The 19,775-nt window shown below is 40.5% G+C and overlaps 1 protein-coding gene across 1 annotated transcript in view; it reads left to right on the forward strand.

Annotated features, from left to right (window-relative positions):
- The window catches only part of Hml (hemolectin), an 87,826-nt gene that overhangs the window by 48,636 nt on the left and 19,415 nt on the right, over positions 1–19,775 (forward strand). Inside the window, exons 32-46 of the mRNA XM_074087291.1 lie at positions 348–509; positions 1,248–1,449; positions 2,127–2,375; positions 2,744–2,797; positions 3,971–4,119; positions 4,724–4,855; positions 5,957–6,282; positions 6,848–6,975; positions 8,392–8,585; positions 11,117–11,290; positions 12,893–12,976; positions 13,349–13,507; positions 15,325–15,613; positions 16,825–16,999; positions 17,917–18,022. Of these exons, the coding sequence (XP_073943392.1) occupies positions 348–509; positions 1,248–1,449; positions 2,127–2,375; positions 2,744–2,797; positions 3,971–4,119; positions 4,724–4,855; positions 5,957–6,282; positions 6,848–6,975; positions 8,392–8,585; positions 11,117–11,290; positions 12,893–12,976; positions 13,349–13,507; positions 15,325–15,613; positions 16,825–16,999; positions 17,917–18,022 (2,583 nt within the window). The remainder of the gene's footprint in view (positions 1–347; positions 510–1,247; positions 1,450–2,126; positions 2,376–2,743; positions 2,798–3,970; positions 4,120–4,723; positions 4,856–5,956; positions 6,283–6,847; positions 6,976–8,391; positions 8,586–11,116; positions 11,291–12,892; positions 12,977–13,348; positions 13,508–15,324; positions 15,614–16,824; positions 17,000–17,916; positions 18,023–19,775) is intronic.

A 19,775-nucleotide genomic window follows, 5' to 3' on the forward strand; every position in this document is an offset into this window, starting at 1 on the left:
TTTTCAACATATGTGGGGTTATCAGATTGTTCAAAACTTTAGGAGTGAATGAAAGTATGCGTGATGGAAATGGCACCTGTAAAAAAAATATGAAGAGGAGAATAAACATTTTTTATTGTAACAATACGACTATCAAGAACATCAAAAAAATATTACACATAAGAAACCCAAAAAAAAAAATTAATTAAAAACTAAAATCGAAAAAGCAAATCTTATATCGTAAAACTCTGGTGAATAACTTAAATTTCAACAGTCAGGATCGATTCAAGATTTTGAATGTTATTTTTCCGTAGTCAGGTTTTAGCTTTACTATATGACTTATTAACTAATATGTACCATCATTTCAGGAGCTCCCAACCCCCACCACTCCTGCCTCACGTGACACGACGCCATACGACCAGCCACTGAAGTGTCTCACAGGATGGACGAGTTGGATCAACCGCGGCGCCCCGGAGACCGTGGACGGACACTCTGTTGACAGGGAGCCGCTGCCGAAGCCCAACGAATTGGTAAACAGTTTTTAAATAATTTGTTCAATGAGGCGTTACTTTGCAGGGGTCCATATCAATGAACTAATAGTAGATTGTACAACAAGAGCATAAAACGAGCCATTTTACCCAAGACGTTCATATAGCCGGCGAAGGTGGATAGACACGTCGAGGGGAAAATGGGTTTAATGGTAGAGTGTTACACTCTGCTTTTCACTTCGATTGCGAGGAAATGAAACAGCAACAGTGGAACCAATTACTCACTTTCTATGTACCTTTTATTTTTTATGCATTATTATATAATTCCATTTTTTTAATTTTATTGATTTATTTGATTGATTTTTAGTTTTATACTTATAAATTAAAAATTATTAAAAAATATGTAGAAACTTTTGTTTGTGGCTGTTGACACCTGATTACCTTGGCCTTAGACGAAGATTTTATTTTATGCACTAGAGCATAAAAAGTCATTTTATGTCGCCTAGATACAGCATAAATACGAACTTTACGATTTTTTTGCTCACCCGCAATCTTATGATAGCTACGTTTATGCAAGATATGCGTGTTCATGCAGTTCCTCCACCTCCACACAGTAAGAACACACACAAATCACACAAACCCACCACCACCACCACCAGACAACACTGACGCGTTTCGAACTCAACCAGAGCTCATCTTCAGAGCAACACAACCATACACCATGCTACCAGATGTTAGACTCTAACATCTGGTAGTGGATCACAAAAACCTCTTTTCCAGTCAATTGGCCGTCCGATGTGCGAAAAGGACAAAGTGAAGGCGATCGACTGCCGCACCGTGGACGGGCACAAGTCGCCCAAGGAGACCGGCCTCAACGTCGAGTGCAGCCTCGAGCGAGGGCTTGTCTGCGATGAGGTCGGCAAAGAGTGCCCTGACTTCGAGATACAAGTGTTCTGCCAGTGCGAGGACGAGGACGAAGAAGGTGAGTTCCAAGGTGCCTTCCCACCAGAGATGTGCTAGGTAACGTTGGTATGGATGAGTTCGGTTTCCACCAATTAAATTCATTGGTCAACTCCACATAGATTGACATTGGGGGATCAAGTTCAACTCATTACGTTAATAGAAATCAGAATTTCTCATCTTCAGAATTTTTCATTTCAATTTTCATAATTCTGTTTTAACGAGACTTAGGAGTTTAATTCTCTACACTGTAGAGTCTACACGCACGCACACACGCACGCACGCACGCAGACACACACACAGACACACACACAGACACACACACACACACACACACACACACACACACACACACACACACACACAGACACACACACATACACAGACACACACAAACATCACGCCTGTATTCCCAAATGGGGTAGGCAGAGCACACGAAACGTTACCGCTTCGGAGCCACTTTTAGCAATTTTAGGTTTTAAGTTTGACAAAAACGGTACACTGTATGGTTGTAGAGTCTACAGTCTACTTAAATACACTTTCAAAAGATAGTATCTTTTACAAGGTAAATAAATATTGGTATCACATGTTGTAGGATTCATTCAATCCAAGCAGGAGCTTCGTTACTTTTAAGACTTAAATTTTATCTCAAATCACCTCTCGACTTCCAAAGAAAATACCCTCATAATAATATTCCAGGGCGCTTGGAGCTGGAACGCACTCCACCCCCACCATTCCAATGCCTGAATTCTTCGCACCCGAACCACCCCCACCCCAACGACTGTTCCAAGTTCTACGAGTGCACCCCCGAACTCATGAACCCCAAGAAACCTCATGAGGTCATCAAGGACTGCCCCCCGGGGTTGCTGTACAGCAAGAAGTTAATGATCTGCGATTGGCCGGCCAGCGTGCTGCCAGAACGGCCGGAATGCAAGAATGACACTAAAGGTTAATTTTTCTTATGTAAAGCCGAGTTTAGGCTTGCAAGACAAATCGTGCAAGTTGCATTACATTGCGAGGCCGTAGAGCCAACGAGTTTGAAGTGGTCAATCAAGCGCCGCAATGTAATGCAACTTGCACGATTTTTCTTGCAAGTCTAAACTCTGCTTTAGAAAGTAGATATAATAAAGATATATTCTTATATTTTGCTTAGGAACAGAGTCCTGTTAACACTATATATTCAGTTCATAACTACCTACTTGTACGAAAACCTTGGTGCGCGAGTCCAACTCTCTTGAGTCTTCCAGCGTTTTTTAAAATACCATCAAGACTTTTAAATTTATCTCTAAAGTAACTGTCAATTATATTTATTTCAGAGTCACGAGAAATGTTGACCGCAGTTCCAGTGTCAGTGGAAACATCTGGAACAGGTTAGTGACTCATCATCATCATATCGGCCGTAGGACGTCCACTGTTGGACACAGCCTTCCCAATAGACCTCCAGTTACATCAGTTAGAAGTGGCCTGGATCCACCGTGAACTTGCAGCTTTAACCAGGTCATCCGTCCATAATTCCATATTAATCGTGACTTAATATTATAGAAATTGGTCACCAGTTCACTGGTTCACAGAGTAGGACCAGCGATTCCTGACAGTAGCAATGTAAAGCAAACCTCGTTTCGGCAACTAAAAACGGTCCTACAAGCAGCAATGTAAATCAAATATTTGTCGTAAGATAGGACTTAGAGAGTCGATCGGGATCCGACCGTAACATGATCAATGTGGTCATAACAAGTGGGATTCGGGCAGAGAATGAAACTATTTTGAAGAACTAACAAAAGTCCACTAATTGTGGTCAAGATAAAACCAAAACAATACGACACTCATTCACTGAAATCTTAGAAATGCAACTATCGTACCGATTCACAGTAACTTAAGGATAAGCCTAGTTAATAATAAGGAAACATATTAAAAAAATAGTGATTATATCATGGATAGGGATATTTGGAAATAATTCCGATCCGCATTAGCGATCCCTTCAAATAGCGAATTTACTGTGTTAAAAATAAAGTTATGTTAAATACTTGTGATGTATACATATCATTTAATAATATTGTAAATCTGTTTTTAAAAAATACACCTCGTTGAGTTTCTTGCCGGATTCTTCTTAACAGAGGTTTTTCCGAACCGGTGGTAGTTTTTTTTTGACATTCAGAAGTGCTTGTTATAGCCTAAATTGAATAAAGATATTTTGACTTTGACTTTGAAACGCGTAACAGTTCCTGAGACGGTCGACTCGGGCCAGACTTCTTTTACTAACTGGCAATTGACGATCGCTTTTCCCGCGTCCAGATCTCAGGCTCTGTCAAGCGCGCCACGCATGGCAACACTGGCGTTTCGTAAGTGCTATAATACCAATCCTTAATAAACCACGAATGCTAATGACCATACAAGGACCATACTCATAATTCTACATATTAAATTGCGGCTAGGTCGTCCACATTCGTACGAATATTCGTCAAGAACACATAGATACATAATGTGATCAATATTGAAAATTCTTGACACAAATTGTCAAAAATATCATATTATTTACTCTTTAGTGACAGTGCCAACCACTGCGCAAGCGTCGACGACGCCCAGCCTGTGCCCGCCGGGGCAGGTCTACAAGAAGTGCGCGTATGCCTGCGACAACCTCTGTGACCACTTCAAGAAGACCCTTGAGCTGAAGGACCAGTGTACAATCGGGAAGGTCAGTATAAAAAAACCCGGATGCCTTTAAAAAAATAAACAAAAAAATTCCATTCCTTTCGCAAACTTTCTTGGTTTCCAAGAGTTTGTGTGTGTGTGTGTGGTTTGTAACTCCTTCACGCTAAAACGGCTGGACGGATTTGGATGAAATTTGCTATGTAAATAGCTGGACACCCGGAATAACACATAGGTTACTTTCATCCTGATATTCGCACGGGATCAGGATAAAATCTCTAAATTTTATCCGCTGGAGGTAGAATCATAAAATTTGGCACTGTTGTTTATAACGTAGCGTCAATAAAGATCACGATGTAATTGTTTCCCGCGGGAATTTGGTAAAATCCTGGAATTTCAATTCAACCGCTAGATCTATGGTTTACGCGTGCGAAGCCGCGGGTAACATTAATTAAAACCGGTGGCGGGAAGTGAACATTTTCGTTAAGCAACCCGGAGTGTGAGAAAAGCGTGAGCTAGGTGTGTCTTCGATTGTAAGTACAATATTATCTAAAATATTGAGGTAACCCGGTGGGAATCGATTTGTTTAGAGGCCACCCACTAGTAAAAACATAATTCACAAATTGGTGACAACTTTTTTTTATATATAGAAATGCGTGGAAGGCTGCGTGGACGAGGCAGTGGCGGGCATCAAGTGCGAGTTTGCTTCCCGCTGGCGCGACGAGAAGACTTGCGTGCCGCTCAAGGACTGTACCTGCTACTCCGAAGGGAAAGTCGTCAAGGTACAGTTTTCGACAATAGGGTACCTCTGCGCATGGGGCGACACTAGCACAAACCGTAAACAAACCGCCTTGACAACGTCAGTACTCTTTATAGTTCGTCGCCATGTCGGATCATGATAAATAAATAAATAAATATTGACACTTATACTATTTTTAATACGAGAGCGAGAGGGACGGTACGATACGAACTTCGAGTTTCGTAGTAGCCCTGCTAGTCCCAAACTAAGCAAAGCTTGTACTATGGATACTAGGCAACGGATAAACATATATAGATAAATACATACTTAAATACATGATGTAGGTATTTATTACTAACGGTATTTATTATTATTGGGAGTAAAAAATATTGAAATAATATGATATTATGGCATCCTACGGACATTTAAAAGTTATTTTTAAGACATTCACAAAATTGTTTACGGTTTGTACTAGTGCTGCCTTCTGACGGCAGAACAGTGCAGGACCTTGTGCAAGGTCCGCCCGGATTGCTACCACCATCTTGCTCGCTAATCCTGCCGTGAAGCAGCAGTGCTTGCACTGTTGTGTTTCGGCGTGGAGAGTAAGACAGCCGGTGAAATAACTGGCACTTGAGGTATTCCATCTTAGGCCTCTAGGTCGGCAACGCATCTGCAATACCCTGGTGTTGCAGTTGTCTATGGGCGGTGGTGATCTCTTATGATCAGGAGACCCACTTGCTCGTTTGCCATCCAGTCGAATAAAAAAAAAAAATTATTCCCTATTGATGGCAAGTTTCTTTTCGTACAGCGTGTGACCGGCAGACAGGTTTTTTTAAAGGGAGGTTAAAGTGTCATATTTCTGTAACTTTACTATGACATTAATTTAATTAATAATCTGAAATTCAGACTTTGTTAACTTTCTAACAAAATTATAATTGCCGGCAATGTACAGCAGAGTTAATTGTCAAGTAAGTGTTAATGACATCATAATCGAATTATCTGTCGGCTGTCATTTAGTTTATTAATTCAATTAATGTTATGGTTAAGTTACCTAAATATTTTACTTTAACCTCCCTTAAAAAAAGCCTGACTGCCGGTAACACATTGTATACTTAGATGATAAAGTTCCAAAATTACTTTTTAGCCCGGCGGCGTGGTGAACGACGGCTGCATCAAATGCCAGTGTCTCGACAACGAACTGCACTGTGACAGGAGCGAGTGTGTGTCAAAAGGCATTCCATCTGTGTCACCGTCAAGCCTGCCTATGATCATGACTGAACGCACCGTCCTCACGACTACACCTCGAATCGTCCCGACCACTACGGCTGCCCCAACGACTACTGTCTCGTCGACTACTGTCTCTTCGACTACTGTCTCTTCGACTACTGTCCCGTCGACTACTAGCGCTCCATTTACTACGCTTATTATAAAGTCTGTGGTCACGCCTCCACCTGAATGTAACCCTGACAGGTAAATACGTTATTTTGAATTATCATCCCAGCCTATATACGTGCCGTTGCTGGGCACAGGTCTCCTCTCACAGTGAGAGGCTTGGTAGCTAGAGCCTAGCGTGGATTGAGAACTCCCACACACATTTGGTTTGCTGCGCCGGGTTTTGCACGTTTCCTCACGATGCTTTCCTTATCCGTAAAGCGCACAAATGTTGCGAACATCTGCGAAGAGATTCAATGGTGTGTGAAATACCCAATCCGCACAGACCCAAGCCCTGCTTTCTGAGAGGCCAATGCTCAGCAGTAGGACGTGAATAGATAGATAGATATTATGATTCAAAATCTATGACCATATAAAATTTTTGATTGGATCTAATAATTTAGGTAAATAAAAGTTTATTTTAAGTTGTATTGTACGTAAAATGGCTCCAACGGATGACCAGTGCCGACTGCAAGGCCGACACTAAGCTGAGTTGGGACCATTTCGTGACAATTTGTCTCTGTTTCCATATTTCTCTTAAAAAAAACCTTAAAAGTCACTAATCAATATTTTTCTTTCTTCATTTCGTTCTTTTTTTCTTTAGGTACAAGAACCTCCTCTGGGAGGGCGCGCCCCTCCCCGCTTCTTCCTTCACCTTTAGCTCCGTTGCCAACGAACACTTTGAACCGAGCTTCGCCAAACTCAACGGCGAGCCGAAAGAAGTATCTGGTGGTATGTAACCTGTCCTGCTCTTACAACTGTACAAACCTTTAGTATATATTTTTTAATTAAAATTATAATTTTAGGGTTCTGTATCCCAAAAGACAACGTGTCTGAATTGTTGTATTATTAATGAGTGACATGTTTGTGTTGAATAAATAGAAATAGGTACTTTTCACTTCCCAATACTTCCCATGCCCTTAAAATGTTACTTTAGTCTTATATCGGGACTAAAGCTCCTTATTAATCTCTAGGGTTTAAACAGCCCCAAACCCCTAAAGAGCCAATCACCGTGTTTATAGATAAAGGATTATCGCCATTTTCATTGTTTGTGTATAGACAATTTTTAGGGCGTGGAAAAAAACTCAAAATGGCAACTGTGCAAAAATATAAAAAAAAAGATTTAATTTCGTGAAACACTCTTAATAATTACGAAAATGAATATATTTAATTATTAAGGATGAATTTATTTGATTATGCATAGTCCAATTAGTTTTAAAATAGTTTTCAAGTCTAAATCTGTTGGCTAAGTATCATGGCATTTAAAGCGTCACTTTACAAAAAAACGAAAGAAAAGAAAAAACAGATGTCCATTAAGTATATACTCATATTAAAAAATAATATTGTAATTTTGTATAAAACGTCGTTTTTTCCTCGCATTCAAAGTGAAAAGTAGTGTTTAACGCAAGTCTAAATAGCTATAATGACACTCGAATTATAGCCACCCTCGCTCTACTCGGGCGGCTAAACATCTCGTGTAATTATGGCTTGTTTTAGTTCCTCAATGAACAATCTACTATTATTTATTAGTAGCAAATGTTAAACCAAGAGTTTGAAGTATATCATACTGAGATGTATATATAGTTTTTTTTCTTTTCCCGCAATAATTACGCGTTCAGTTACGTGGGTGCACACTCACCGGGGTTCAGCTGAAAACCAGCGCTGCAGCTCTGGTTACAGGGCTACGGCACACGCTGAGCTGAGTCCTTTTGGCATCACACTACAGCACAATGTCTCTTATTTTTCTCTCTTCTCCTATTTATGTTTTTACTGTGTTTTTGTTGTGATGTAGTGTGTTTTTGTTGTGATGTAGTGTGTTTTTGTTGTCAATGAATGTTGTGAGTTGATGTTATAACCCCCACGATGAACTTAAACATACGAGTAAATCAAATTCAGCAAATATGCCGCAATTGGCACTTTTACACGTCATTTTTTAAACTGCCAGCGCTTTCAGAAAGACCATCATTGCCAGAAGAATGCGCCGCAAGAAACTTAAGAAAATGACCTGTTGTATGTAGTAGAGTGTCCGTATAGATAAGTCAACGTTCCATATCCGAAAAACGACGTAAGTCACAATAAATTCCGTGCACTACACACAAAAGGTCATCTCCTGAAGTTTTTACCTACATCGCACTATTTGACCCGCAGCGGGCAGTTGGAACCCAGCCGCCCAAGACACCAACCAGTACATCCAAGTAGAACTGCCTCGCCCTACCCCAGTATACGGGGTGCTGATGCAGGGAAATCCTCTCCTCGACCAGTATGTCACCAGCTACGAGGTCATGTATGGAGACGACGGGCACGCGTTCTCTCCTGTAGAAGGAGCTGACGGGAAACCGCAGGTGAGTTTCTTCCTCCCGTCTCTTAAATCATCATCCCCGCCTATATACGTCCCACTGCTGGGCACAGGCCTCCTCTCAGAACAAGAGGGCTTGAGCCATAGTTCCCACGCGGGCACAGTGCGGATTGGGAACGTCGCACGCACCATTGAATCGCTTCGCAGGTTTGTGCAGGTTTCCTCACGATGTTTTCCTTCACCGCAAAGCTCGTGCTAAATTTCAAATGTAATTCCGCACATGAATGTCGAAAAACAGAGGTGCGAGTTAGGGTTCGAACCCACGACCCTCTGCTTGAGAGGCGATAGGTCAAACCACGGCTATCTTAAATTATCCCTGGAATATAACAACCCGATAGCTAAGTTGTTAGTGACCCTGACTGCGAAGCTAGCGGTTGCGGGTTCGGTCCTCGTTACGGACAAATATTTGTATGATGAATACGAATGTTTGTATTTGAGTCTTGGCTGTTTGTATGTATTTAAGTATATAATAGATAAAAATGTATCTATACATCCGTTCTCTAGCACCCATAGTACAAGCTTTGCTTAGTTCTGGACTACTCGTATGTCAATGAGGGCTATCGTTTTTTGTCTCACTAGATGGCGCACTGTTGCGTGAGGTTTTTAAGTATGGCTTTCAAAGTCTGTTATTACGGGCGTGAAAACAAAGTTAAGATTAAAATCATATTTAATACACCTTAAAACCGTACCATAAAAATATCGAGCAACCACAGTGTTGCATAGTCCCCGTTTTGTTCGGAAAAAAGGGAGGACAAAGGTTTCCGAAAGACAAAACTGTCTCAAAACACAGACATTCATTGCCCCGGAACGCATATTTGCCATAATTAATTTCAGATATTGCGAAATATTCACAAAATTATTCTAATTATAAATAAACCCGCGTAGCTCACCCAAAAACTATGAGATTTGACATTTCGGAGACCTCACGCTACACTAGCGCCTCTAGTGGCGAATTCATACGCGATAGCCCTCATTGGTGTAATTTGTCGCAAGATATTAATATTATTATTTATAAAATAAATATCAAATACCTACTAAAGTTCACAAAAAATATTTTAACCACAATTCTGACGAATTGAAAAATACAAGGGGTTGCCCTGCCCCTCCACTGTTACACTTATTACTATGAAAAACAAAACTGTTTCGTAAGTCACAAATAGGGCATATCGTCACTACTTTAAAAAAAACTCGTATCTCAAAGTAAATATTTTTTCTGAGTTGACCTTATGAACATTGCGTCGAGGTTCAATTTTGTTGACATATTGACTTTAGATGTGAAGCCGTGGTGGCCTAGTGGTTTGACCTATCGCCTCTCAAGCAGAGGGTCGTGGGTTCGAACCCCGGCTCGCACCTCTGAGTTTTTCGAAATCCATGTGCGGAATTACATTTGAAATTTACCACGAGCTTTGCGGTGAAGGAAAACATCGTGAGGAAACCTGCACAAACCTGCGAAGCGATTCAATGGTGTGCGCGAAGTTCCCAATCCGCACTGGGCCCGCGTGTTAACTACGGCCCAAGCCATCTTGTTCTGAGAGGAGGCCTGTGCCCAGCAGTGGGACGTATATAGGCTGGAATGATGATGATGATGGTTGACTTTAGATACGAGATTTTTTCAAAGTAGTGACGATATTCGGCAAAGCTGTGCGCAGGGGGCGACACTAGCGCAAACCTCCATGACAACGTCAGTTCTCTTTATAGAGGGAGTCTCTGACCATGGGGATTGAAATCCAGGGTTCGATTCTACCCGCATAACTGAGCTACTTTTTAGCCGACTTCAAAAAAGGAGGAGGTTCTCAATTCGAGTGTATGTTTCTTTTTGTATGTTTGTTACGTGATAACTCCGCCAATTGTGGGCCGAATTTCAAAATTCATTTTTAGTTCTAAAGGACATACTTCCGAGGTGGTCCCATTGACACCAAGTCAGGATCTGATGATGGGATCTTAGAGAAATCGAGGGCAATCCTCGAATTTTTAAAGCACACCTAAAGCGATTTTGGCATTTTTAACATCAAGTCAAGTATTTACTCTCAGAAAGTATCATTTGGTGAACTGGACCCTGATAAAGAAGACCGTAGGTACCAGTACTCTATTATAAAATGATATGACTATGCTGTGATTGAGCTTAATGGAATCGTTGTGAAATTAACTTTGGCTACAAATCACTAAAAACTATGAAAAAAAATTGTTTTAACAAAAAATGGAACCGACTTCAAAAACCTTGAAAATATTTTTCTACTAGTTTGAAGTCGGTGCCTCAGCAGGAGTGATTGAAGCCCAATATATAGTATGTAGGTGAGGTAGACGACTATAGTTCCACTATAGTTCCACATGATATTTACATCGATAGTAACGAAAGAGCTATATTACCAAAATTTTAACTGAAATAATATGATGTTATGGCATTTAAGATACTCAAAAAACTGTTTACGGTTTTGTGCTAATGCTGCACTCTGACGGCAGAAAATTGCAGTGATATTCGTCGTGTAGCGTTTTTCACTTTACCTTTTCCCTTGGCAGGTCTTCCGTGGTCCCATAGACCACTCCGGCGTCGCGAAGCAGATGTTCACTCCGTTCGAAGCGAAGTTCGTCAGAATAAGGCCGCTGACGTGGCACGACGCCATCGCCGTCCGCTTTGAGCTGATTGGCTGCGACGAGGTGTCGACTACGACCACGCCCAGACCGACTACTACTGTAAGTCACTCATACCATATATAGACCAAGGCTGGCCAAACGAAGGCTATCGCTTATGAATTCGCCACTAGAGGCGCTAGTGTAGCGTGAGGTCTCCGAAGTCAAATCTAATAGTTTTTGGGTGAGCTACGCGGGTTTATTTATAATTAGAATAATTATGTGAATATTTTGCAATATCTGAAATTAATTATGGCAAATATGCTTTCCGGTGCAATGAATGTCTGTGTTTTGAGACAGTTTTGTCTTTCAGAAACCTTTGTCCTGCCTTTTTTTTTAACAAAACGGGGACTATGCAACACTGTGGCATGCTCGATATTTTTATGGTACGGTTTTAAGGTGTATTGAATATGATTTTAATCTAAACTTTGTTTTCACGCCCGTAATAACAGACTTTGAAAGCCATACTTAAAAACCTCACGCAACAGTGCGCCATCTAGTGAGACAAAAAACGATAGCCCTCACTAAAACCCACACATTGGCCCGCCAAGGGATCGTGAGGTCCGTTTGACAACATTCACGTTCGTGTTACGTTTGTGATTAGTTTATTAACCATATGAGCCAAACGCACGCAAGGCTGTAATGTCAAACAGACCTTGCAATACTAACAATACAATACAATAAAATCTTTATTTCACACCAACACATAGCAAGCAACGACAACGACAACTAGATATATTTCATTTGACAATCAACAAACCCTCATTAATGTGCGCAACGTCTCTAATTTTTCTCTCTTCTTCCTTTTATGGTTTTACTGTGTTTTTGTTGTGATGTAGATGTGGTGTGTTTTTTTATGTCAATAAATAATTTATTGAATCCGGCGTTACTTTGCGGAGGTCCATATCAATGAACTAAATGAATTTCCTTGCTCACCGGTTAAAACGGTGGTTGTGGTTCGTTAGTCTAACAACTGGTAGCATGGTGTACGGTTGTGTCACTCTGTTTTTGAGTTCGAAACGCGTCGGTGTAGTGTGGTGGTGGTGATAGATGGGTTTGTGTGATTTGTGTGTGTTCTTACAGTGTGGAGGTGGAGAAGCTTAGCTATTGTAAGGTCGCGGGTGAGCAAGGAAATTCTTTTAGTTCATGTCAATAAATGTTTGAGTTTGAGGTGCGTTGAAATTCCAAAAACTATGTGCATTTTTACCGACAAAGCAAGCACGACCGGATGGCTAAGTGGTTAGAGAACCTGACTATGAAGCTTGAGGTCCTGGGTTCGAATCCCGGCCGGGGCAGATATTTGTGTGAATAACACGAATGTTTGTTCTCGGGTCTTGGATGTTTAATATGTATTTAAGTATGTATTTATCTATATAAGTATGTTTACCCGTTGCCTAGTATCCATAGTACAAGCTTTGCTTAGTTTGGGACTAGGTCAATTGGTGTCAAGTGTCCCATGATATTTATTTATTTATTATTATTATTATTTATTTCTTTTGTTTATGTCACTCGGACAGTTATGACGAATTAATGATACCACTTAGAGGCTACACTCGAAATACATAATTATTTGAGCAGTCGGGTAAAAATTTCTTTATTGGAATTGGTACAAATTTAAAAATTGGTAATAATTTAGAACAGAATAAGAACAAAATTTCTCGATAGGTTGATTTTGATGAGCTTCTGCCTCTGCCGGGCCTGGATACTAGTGGCAACGTATACGGACATGAGCTCATACCACTACTCGTTGTAAGTTTCAAAACAAAGTTTTACAAAATTTCATTTCTAATCAAAAAAAACATTCGAGAACCTTCTGACCCCATCGGCCATCAGTCCTGCGAGCAGTATGCCCCGCACACTGTCACTTTAGTTTCGCTACTTTTCGGGCTATGACGGTAACCACACCGGTGGTGTAGCGGTATAGCACACGCCACGGAAAGCCGAGGACCTGGGTTCGATTCCCAGCGCTGGTCTTATTTTTCTGGTTTTTCTGTGCATCTATATTTCAGTTTGTATTTTCGATATTTTCACTCATAGTCAAAATACCACAAACCGCGCCGCATTACACCTATTTTTTATTTTTTTTTTCATTTAATAATGTTTTAATTGACTTGTCCCCAGCCCGAGCCTATTCAGTGTACGGAGCCTCTGGGACTGGCTGCGGACCTGCCGCTGGAGAGCATAGAAGTCAGCTCCAACAACCAGGACCGGAAGTACTTCGCCCTCACCGCGGAGAGAGGATGGCGGCCGCTGTATAGCACCCCTGGAGAATGGATCATGGTGATCATTTATATCTAGCCACTAGGGCTCATAGCGTTTTGATAGTAACTTAAGACTTATAGTTAGTGGATATAAAAAAGAATGTCAACAATAATATTGAATTTAAAATCAAAATTTAAATATATAGAATTGAAATGTAATAATTTAACTATACGATTTCAATGGTTATTTTAACATTTTGAAATTTAAACTGCCTTCATAGAATAATCTCCTGTCTGAACCGGACCGGGGGGGGGAGAGCGGGGGGGGGGATTGAACCCACCATATAGTAAAAAAAACCACCCTGTCCTGAAATTATAAATATAAAATTTCGTGGTCTTACTTTAAGATGCTATTTTATTTGAAACAAATCAAAATAAGCCCTTTGATTGGTATCGTAAAATTACGGGTGTTCTTTTTTACCATTTGACGCGTTCAATTCTCGGTTCAGACAGCATAGCCGTCAGTGGCGTGGAGTGAACATTTGCGTTAGGCAACTCAGAGAATGAGGAAAGCGCAAGTTAGGTGTTCGGATACAACTCTGACTTTAGTATACGTAAGTTTTGTCCTACTTGTCATAACGGTTTCATTTAAAAAATTTAGGCAACTCGGTGAGAATCGAGTTGTTATGACGCCACTGCAGTGACCCATGATAACTTGGGACGGCCTGTAAAAAAGCAAACTATTCAATGAACTAAAACCATTACTAATATAATAATTAATTGACAAGATTTCATATTTCTAAGACTGTAACTTGATTCGTTCTCTGTATTCTGTTTGGAAAGAGAAGGACGCTGATATTTTAAAAATTTAGAAAGAAAGAAAGAAAGAAAGAAAATACATTTATTCACAACACAAGACAACAAAATTATTAGGTACAAAAAAACAACACAAAGGTATGTGTCATTACGGTTGTGAATCGGACACTGGCTCAGCATAATGCTGAAGCGTTAAAACACCCCAGCGCTGATTTTCAGCCAGCACCGTCGGCAACCCTCGGGCCGTTATAAAGACATACTACACACCATTAACTACATAAAACTACATAAATAAATAGATATTTTGTAAACTATAAAATTAATTTATTGTGTGACTTTAAAAACATAAAAATAAATGTATTAGGTACGTAGATATACATAATTAATTTTACAACTATTATTATTATGCACTCACTTGCCAAGTATACACCCTAACGCGGGCTAAAAAGAAAAATTAAATTAAAGAAAGAAATCGAAAAAACAAAAAAGCAGTTTTGTGAAATAGTGCTGGAAAGGAGAGGAATTAGGATTTTTGAAATGCCAACAAATAGCCTTTAAGCTTTCGCCCAAAGGTGTACCTGCTAGTCACTCCGAGGATGGGAGGGGGAATATCATTCCAGCACTTAGACGCTGCAAATCTGAAATTTCGCTACGATTATTAATTAATTTATTACAATTATTTTAAAATGTGCTTATTCTAAAAGGGCATAACTCCAAAACTACCACACAGTAGATTCATTACTTTTGTCTAGTCTCTATTAAATAAAAAGATCATGTAAATCTGATGTAGACTTTGTCAAAATTATGACAGCTCTTTTTTGTGGTGAAATAGGCAAAGGAAACATATCTATTCTGTGGTAGTTTTGGAAACTTCGGATATATATATTTTATTTTTTTAATATGGAGAAATAAATAAAAATAAATATTTTCCCATGTTCGGGAGTCAAAACTCTTTCGATTCCTGTAGTAATTTACAGGCGTTAAAAAAATGAAAACTTGTCAATTGCAATTGTTTTAGTTCATTGATATGGACCTTCGCAAAGTAAAGCCTGATTCAATAAAGCATACTATTCATTACAGTTCGACTTCACCTCACCACGAAACATCACCGGCGTCAAAACCAAAGGCGGCGTCAACGGCTGGGTCACCACCTACAACATAATGTACACCTCAGACTTGACCACGTTCAACCCTGTCATAGACGACTCCGGGGCCACCAAAATATTCCCCGCGAACTTCGACAAGGACAGTGTGGTTGTCAATGAGTTCAGGCCGCCCATACACGCGAGGTACTTAAAGGTACTGCCGTTGAAGTGGAAGGATGCCATCGAGATGAGAGTTGAGCCTATTGGCTGCTTTGAACCGTACCGTGAGTATTTTTTTTTATAATTCTAGTGTATTATGGGTTTAGTAAAAAGAGGGATAGAGATGTCACGTGGGTTAAAAAGGCGCTTATGTTAATTGTTAATAATACATATTAATCTGTAACGAAGATAATGAGGATTTCATGATAGGTATCGCTAGATGGCGTTAGCATCGACAGGGGTCCGTTTGACGTTACAGCCTTGCGATTGGCTGATTTAGTTATTTAAACAACCACAAACATGACGCAAATGTCAAAGTTCTCAAACGGATGGTGATACTAGTGCCACTAGCCTGTCACAGCTCTAGGGAGCTCTAGGGAGGATGGGGAAGCTCTGTAGGGAGTTAGGGACGTGCAGCTGGGTTTTTAGCCCCTGGGCCTTCCCTTCCCGGTCATCCGTAATGAGAGAGAGAGAGAGAGAGAAACATTTATTTACACAAATTCGATACACATAAAAATACATTAGATGGTAAGAATAGAAATAACATCGAATAGTATAAAGTGGGCCCCGCTCAGCATAATGGATCTTTCCCGACAGCTTGTCAATAAAGCACCTCATATAACTAAAATGCAACACGCGACATTGTCGGCGAACATTTTTCCGCCCGGGCAGAACCAGGACAAAACTTGGAAAATCCTTTCCACTATATCGTATCCAAAAATCTTTATCTTTTTTGGGTCGTTAGACAGCGTTAGACCCAGACCTGGAATATCAATTCAAACTGGACATCTTTCAAGACTTATAATGTTCGATTAAGCGAAAAATTCTGAACCCATCGCACGCCTCTCAACATTAGTTTCCTTTTTTTTGTTATTAATTTAATTGATATGATTAAAATAATCTTATAGTTGAATTTTTAAGTGTATTTCCATGAACATGATCAATGCTGTTGCATGCCTGTTATTGCTGCGTGACCGGGGGCCATAACTTATAATTTACATTAATTTAATAATAATAAATAAATTTTAATTTTAAAACTAGAATCAAGTAAATAAAAGCAAGGACCTGGAGTTTTTGGTGCTTAAAACGACAAGCCTGTCACAAAGCCCTCATTGATCAAATAATGGATTACCGTAATTTAATAAAACCCATCGATTGTGGAAGGTACTACACAACAAATAATTCGATTTTTCTTATTAATTCTGCCTAAAAAATCGAAACTAACGCCTTTTTCAAACCATTGTTTTCTTTTTCTATCAAGAACTTAATTCCACAGCGACAGCAACGGTCGCGCCGACGCAGTCGCCGTTGCAGCCGACCACAGAGGCGTGCGTGCTGTGTCCCGGCATACCGGCGACATCTTGTGACTGCCACAATGCAACTGCCAAGTACTTTGACGGCGACAGCTGCGTGTCGCGCGACCAGTGCCCGTGCGTGGAAGGCTTTATGACGTGAGTATTATTTACTGACGCTACGCATTTTTTTTATTTAGGTAGTTGCGTCAAATGAGGGTTATTTGACAGGCAGCGATACGAGTTGATAGCGTTAGTAAACCGGCTAGGTAACTATTTTAGCTAATTTACCAAACTACCACTTATTTTACGAATAACATTGTAAACTAACTATTTTTTTTCTGTTAGGAATATTCGTACAAGATTTTTTGCGTCACTTTGCTATAGTCAAAGAGGTCAATGGGCAGTATTCTGAGCTCAAAAAAAAACGCTTTTCTGTCATTTACACCATGTGATGCAAAATGTTTTACTATATGCTACACAATAGTATTAATAACTCAAGTTATGATTGGTTTTTTGGAGTCTTTTGTATTTTTTATTTCAACTCCAAATTTGTTACCATATCGAAAATACAAACTGAGACATGGATGCACAGAAAAACCAGAAAAAGAAACCTGAGATATGTATTCATAGGAAAAATTCGTGTCTAGATTACTGTCCAGCAGTGGTGTAGGGGTTATAGCACGCAGCACGGAATGCTGAGGACCTGGGTTCGATTCCCAGTGCTGGTCTCTTTTTCTGATTTTTCTGTGCATCCATGTCTCAGTTTGTATTTTCGATAATAACTCAAGTGTTGCGTTTCGGCGTGGAGAGTAAGACAGCCGGTGAAATTACTGGCACTTGAGGTATTCCATCTTAGGCCTCTAGGTTGGCAACGCATCTGCAATACACCTGGTGTTGCAGATGTTTATGGGCGGTGGTATTCTCTTACCATCAGGAGACCCACATGCACGTTTGCCTTCCTGTCGTATAAAAAAAGTGTTTTTTTTTGAGATAGTCCCTTTTGGCTTAGGAGGGCAGAATAATACAGGGTAGTGTTGGTTAAACATCTTTCTTTCTCCCTCGTATGTTTGTAGTTACGCCGTGGGCTCAGCGTTCCGCGGCCTCAACTGCGACGAGTGTGTGTGCAAGCTGGGCGGCGTCACCGACTGCAAGCCTGTCAAGGAGTGCGCGTGCGACCAGGTCAGTTGACTACGCCGCCCGCGGAGTGGCGTGGCGTCGTAAACATAGCTCGGACAGGGTCATCGCAAAAATAGATATGGAAGTAGAACAAGGTTCAATAGAGTCGTAATACCAAAGATTCATCATCATCATCATCATCCCAGCCTATATACGTCCCACTGCTGGGCACAGGCCTCCTCTCAGAACAAGAGGGCTTGGGCCATAGTTCCCACGCGGGCCCAGTGCGGATTGGGAACTTCACACGCACCATTGAATTGCTTCGCAGGTTTGTGCAGGTTTCCTCACGATGTTTTCCTTCACCGCTAAGCTCGTGGTAAATTTCAAATGTAATTCCGCACATGAATTTCGAAAAACTCAGAGGTGCGAGCCGGGGTTTGAACCCACGACCCTCTGTTTGAGAGGCGATAGGTCAAACCACTAGGCCACCACGGCTTCCCAAACGGCATACCAAAGATTATGAATGATTATAAAGCGGACATTGTCCTAATTTAACATTTGACCTTTTTTAGTTGCATATCTGTCATAGTTATGTCAACCGTGATATTTCTGAAACAGTTTTGTGACAATTTAAATTAATAAATTTATTTAAGTACTTATGGTTATTTTGAAATATCTTAAATATGGTGAACCTTCACAAACATACGGTAACTTTTGTAATAAAAATAGAAATGGTTTATTTCTTACAATATGGTAGGTACAGGTAAGTAGTTATTATAATAAATGTCTACCAGATCTGGCGTAGAAATATATTAATATGTCACAAAAAATACGAATAAAATTGTCATGAATATAATATAAATTAATTTAACTTAAAATTATTATTACATTTGACATAATTATTATATAAAACAATTGAAATAACTCTATTGACACTTCACGGGAAGCCGGGAGCCGGTCGCCCGACACCCGAACTTAGGTTAAGTGGCAAGTCAAAAATTCTGTAAATTTAAAAATCGTAAGAAAGATTTCTATTCAAGAGTGTTTTAAAATTCATTCAGTTACTAATAGTGGTAAATGAAAGTTGCTTGCTTCCAACGTTGCGTCTAACGCACTTGGAATCACAACCGTTTTCACTACCTCTTTCTGTCACATGGTATAGGATGAACGTAGAAAAAGATGGAAAATGCGATCGTGAATGTCACCGCGTTAAGCCGCATTCACTATCTGTCGTGTTGTGTTGTGATGCTCGCTGTCTCTCTCTCTCTCTATAGCTTGTGATGCAACAACACAAGCCGTCACAACACACTGTATCAGATAAATGTGAACGCAAGCATATAAAATTTATGAAACCGATACCGTTCTGATGCGTCACGACACAACACGACACATAGTCACTTGTCTCACCGCCAGCGAGGAAACGATTGGCTATCGACTATTTTCTCGCTCAAGAAACGAACAAAAGATATAAGATCCTGTGTGAGTAAAAGAGACACATATATTAATAGTTGATCGCTGGCTGTTCACACTGTCGGCGAGAACTCGCTCTTACATCTTTTGTCGCAGCGACAAGAGCTATAAAACTCGCTGAGCTATAGATACTCGCTCAGCGATGTCAGCTTGGCGGCCGCCCCGCACGAGCGAGTCGAGTGGAGCGAGTAATCGCCCGTCGCACGCGAACACTCTCTTACAGCCGAGCGACAAAACTACACTCGCTTCTCGCTGCTCGCCCACTCGTTTCTAGTTACTCGCTCTGCTCGCTTTTCGCTCATCGTCGTCGGTGGGACAAGTGCCATAGTCACTAGAAATAAGTCCT

Source organism: Choristoneura fumiferana, chromosome 5, assembly GCF_025370935.1.
Source record: "Choristoneura fumiferana chromosome 5, NRCan_CFum_1, whole genome shotgun sequence".
In the NCBI taxonomy this organism is placed as follows: Eukaryota; Metazoa; Arthropoda; class Insecta; order Lepidoptera; family Tortricidae; genus Choristoneura; species Choristoneura fumiferana.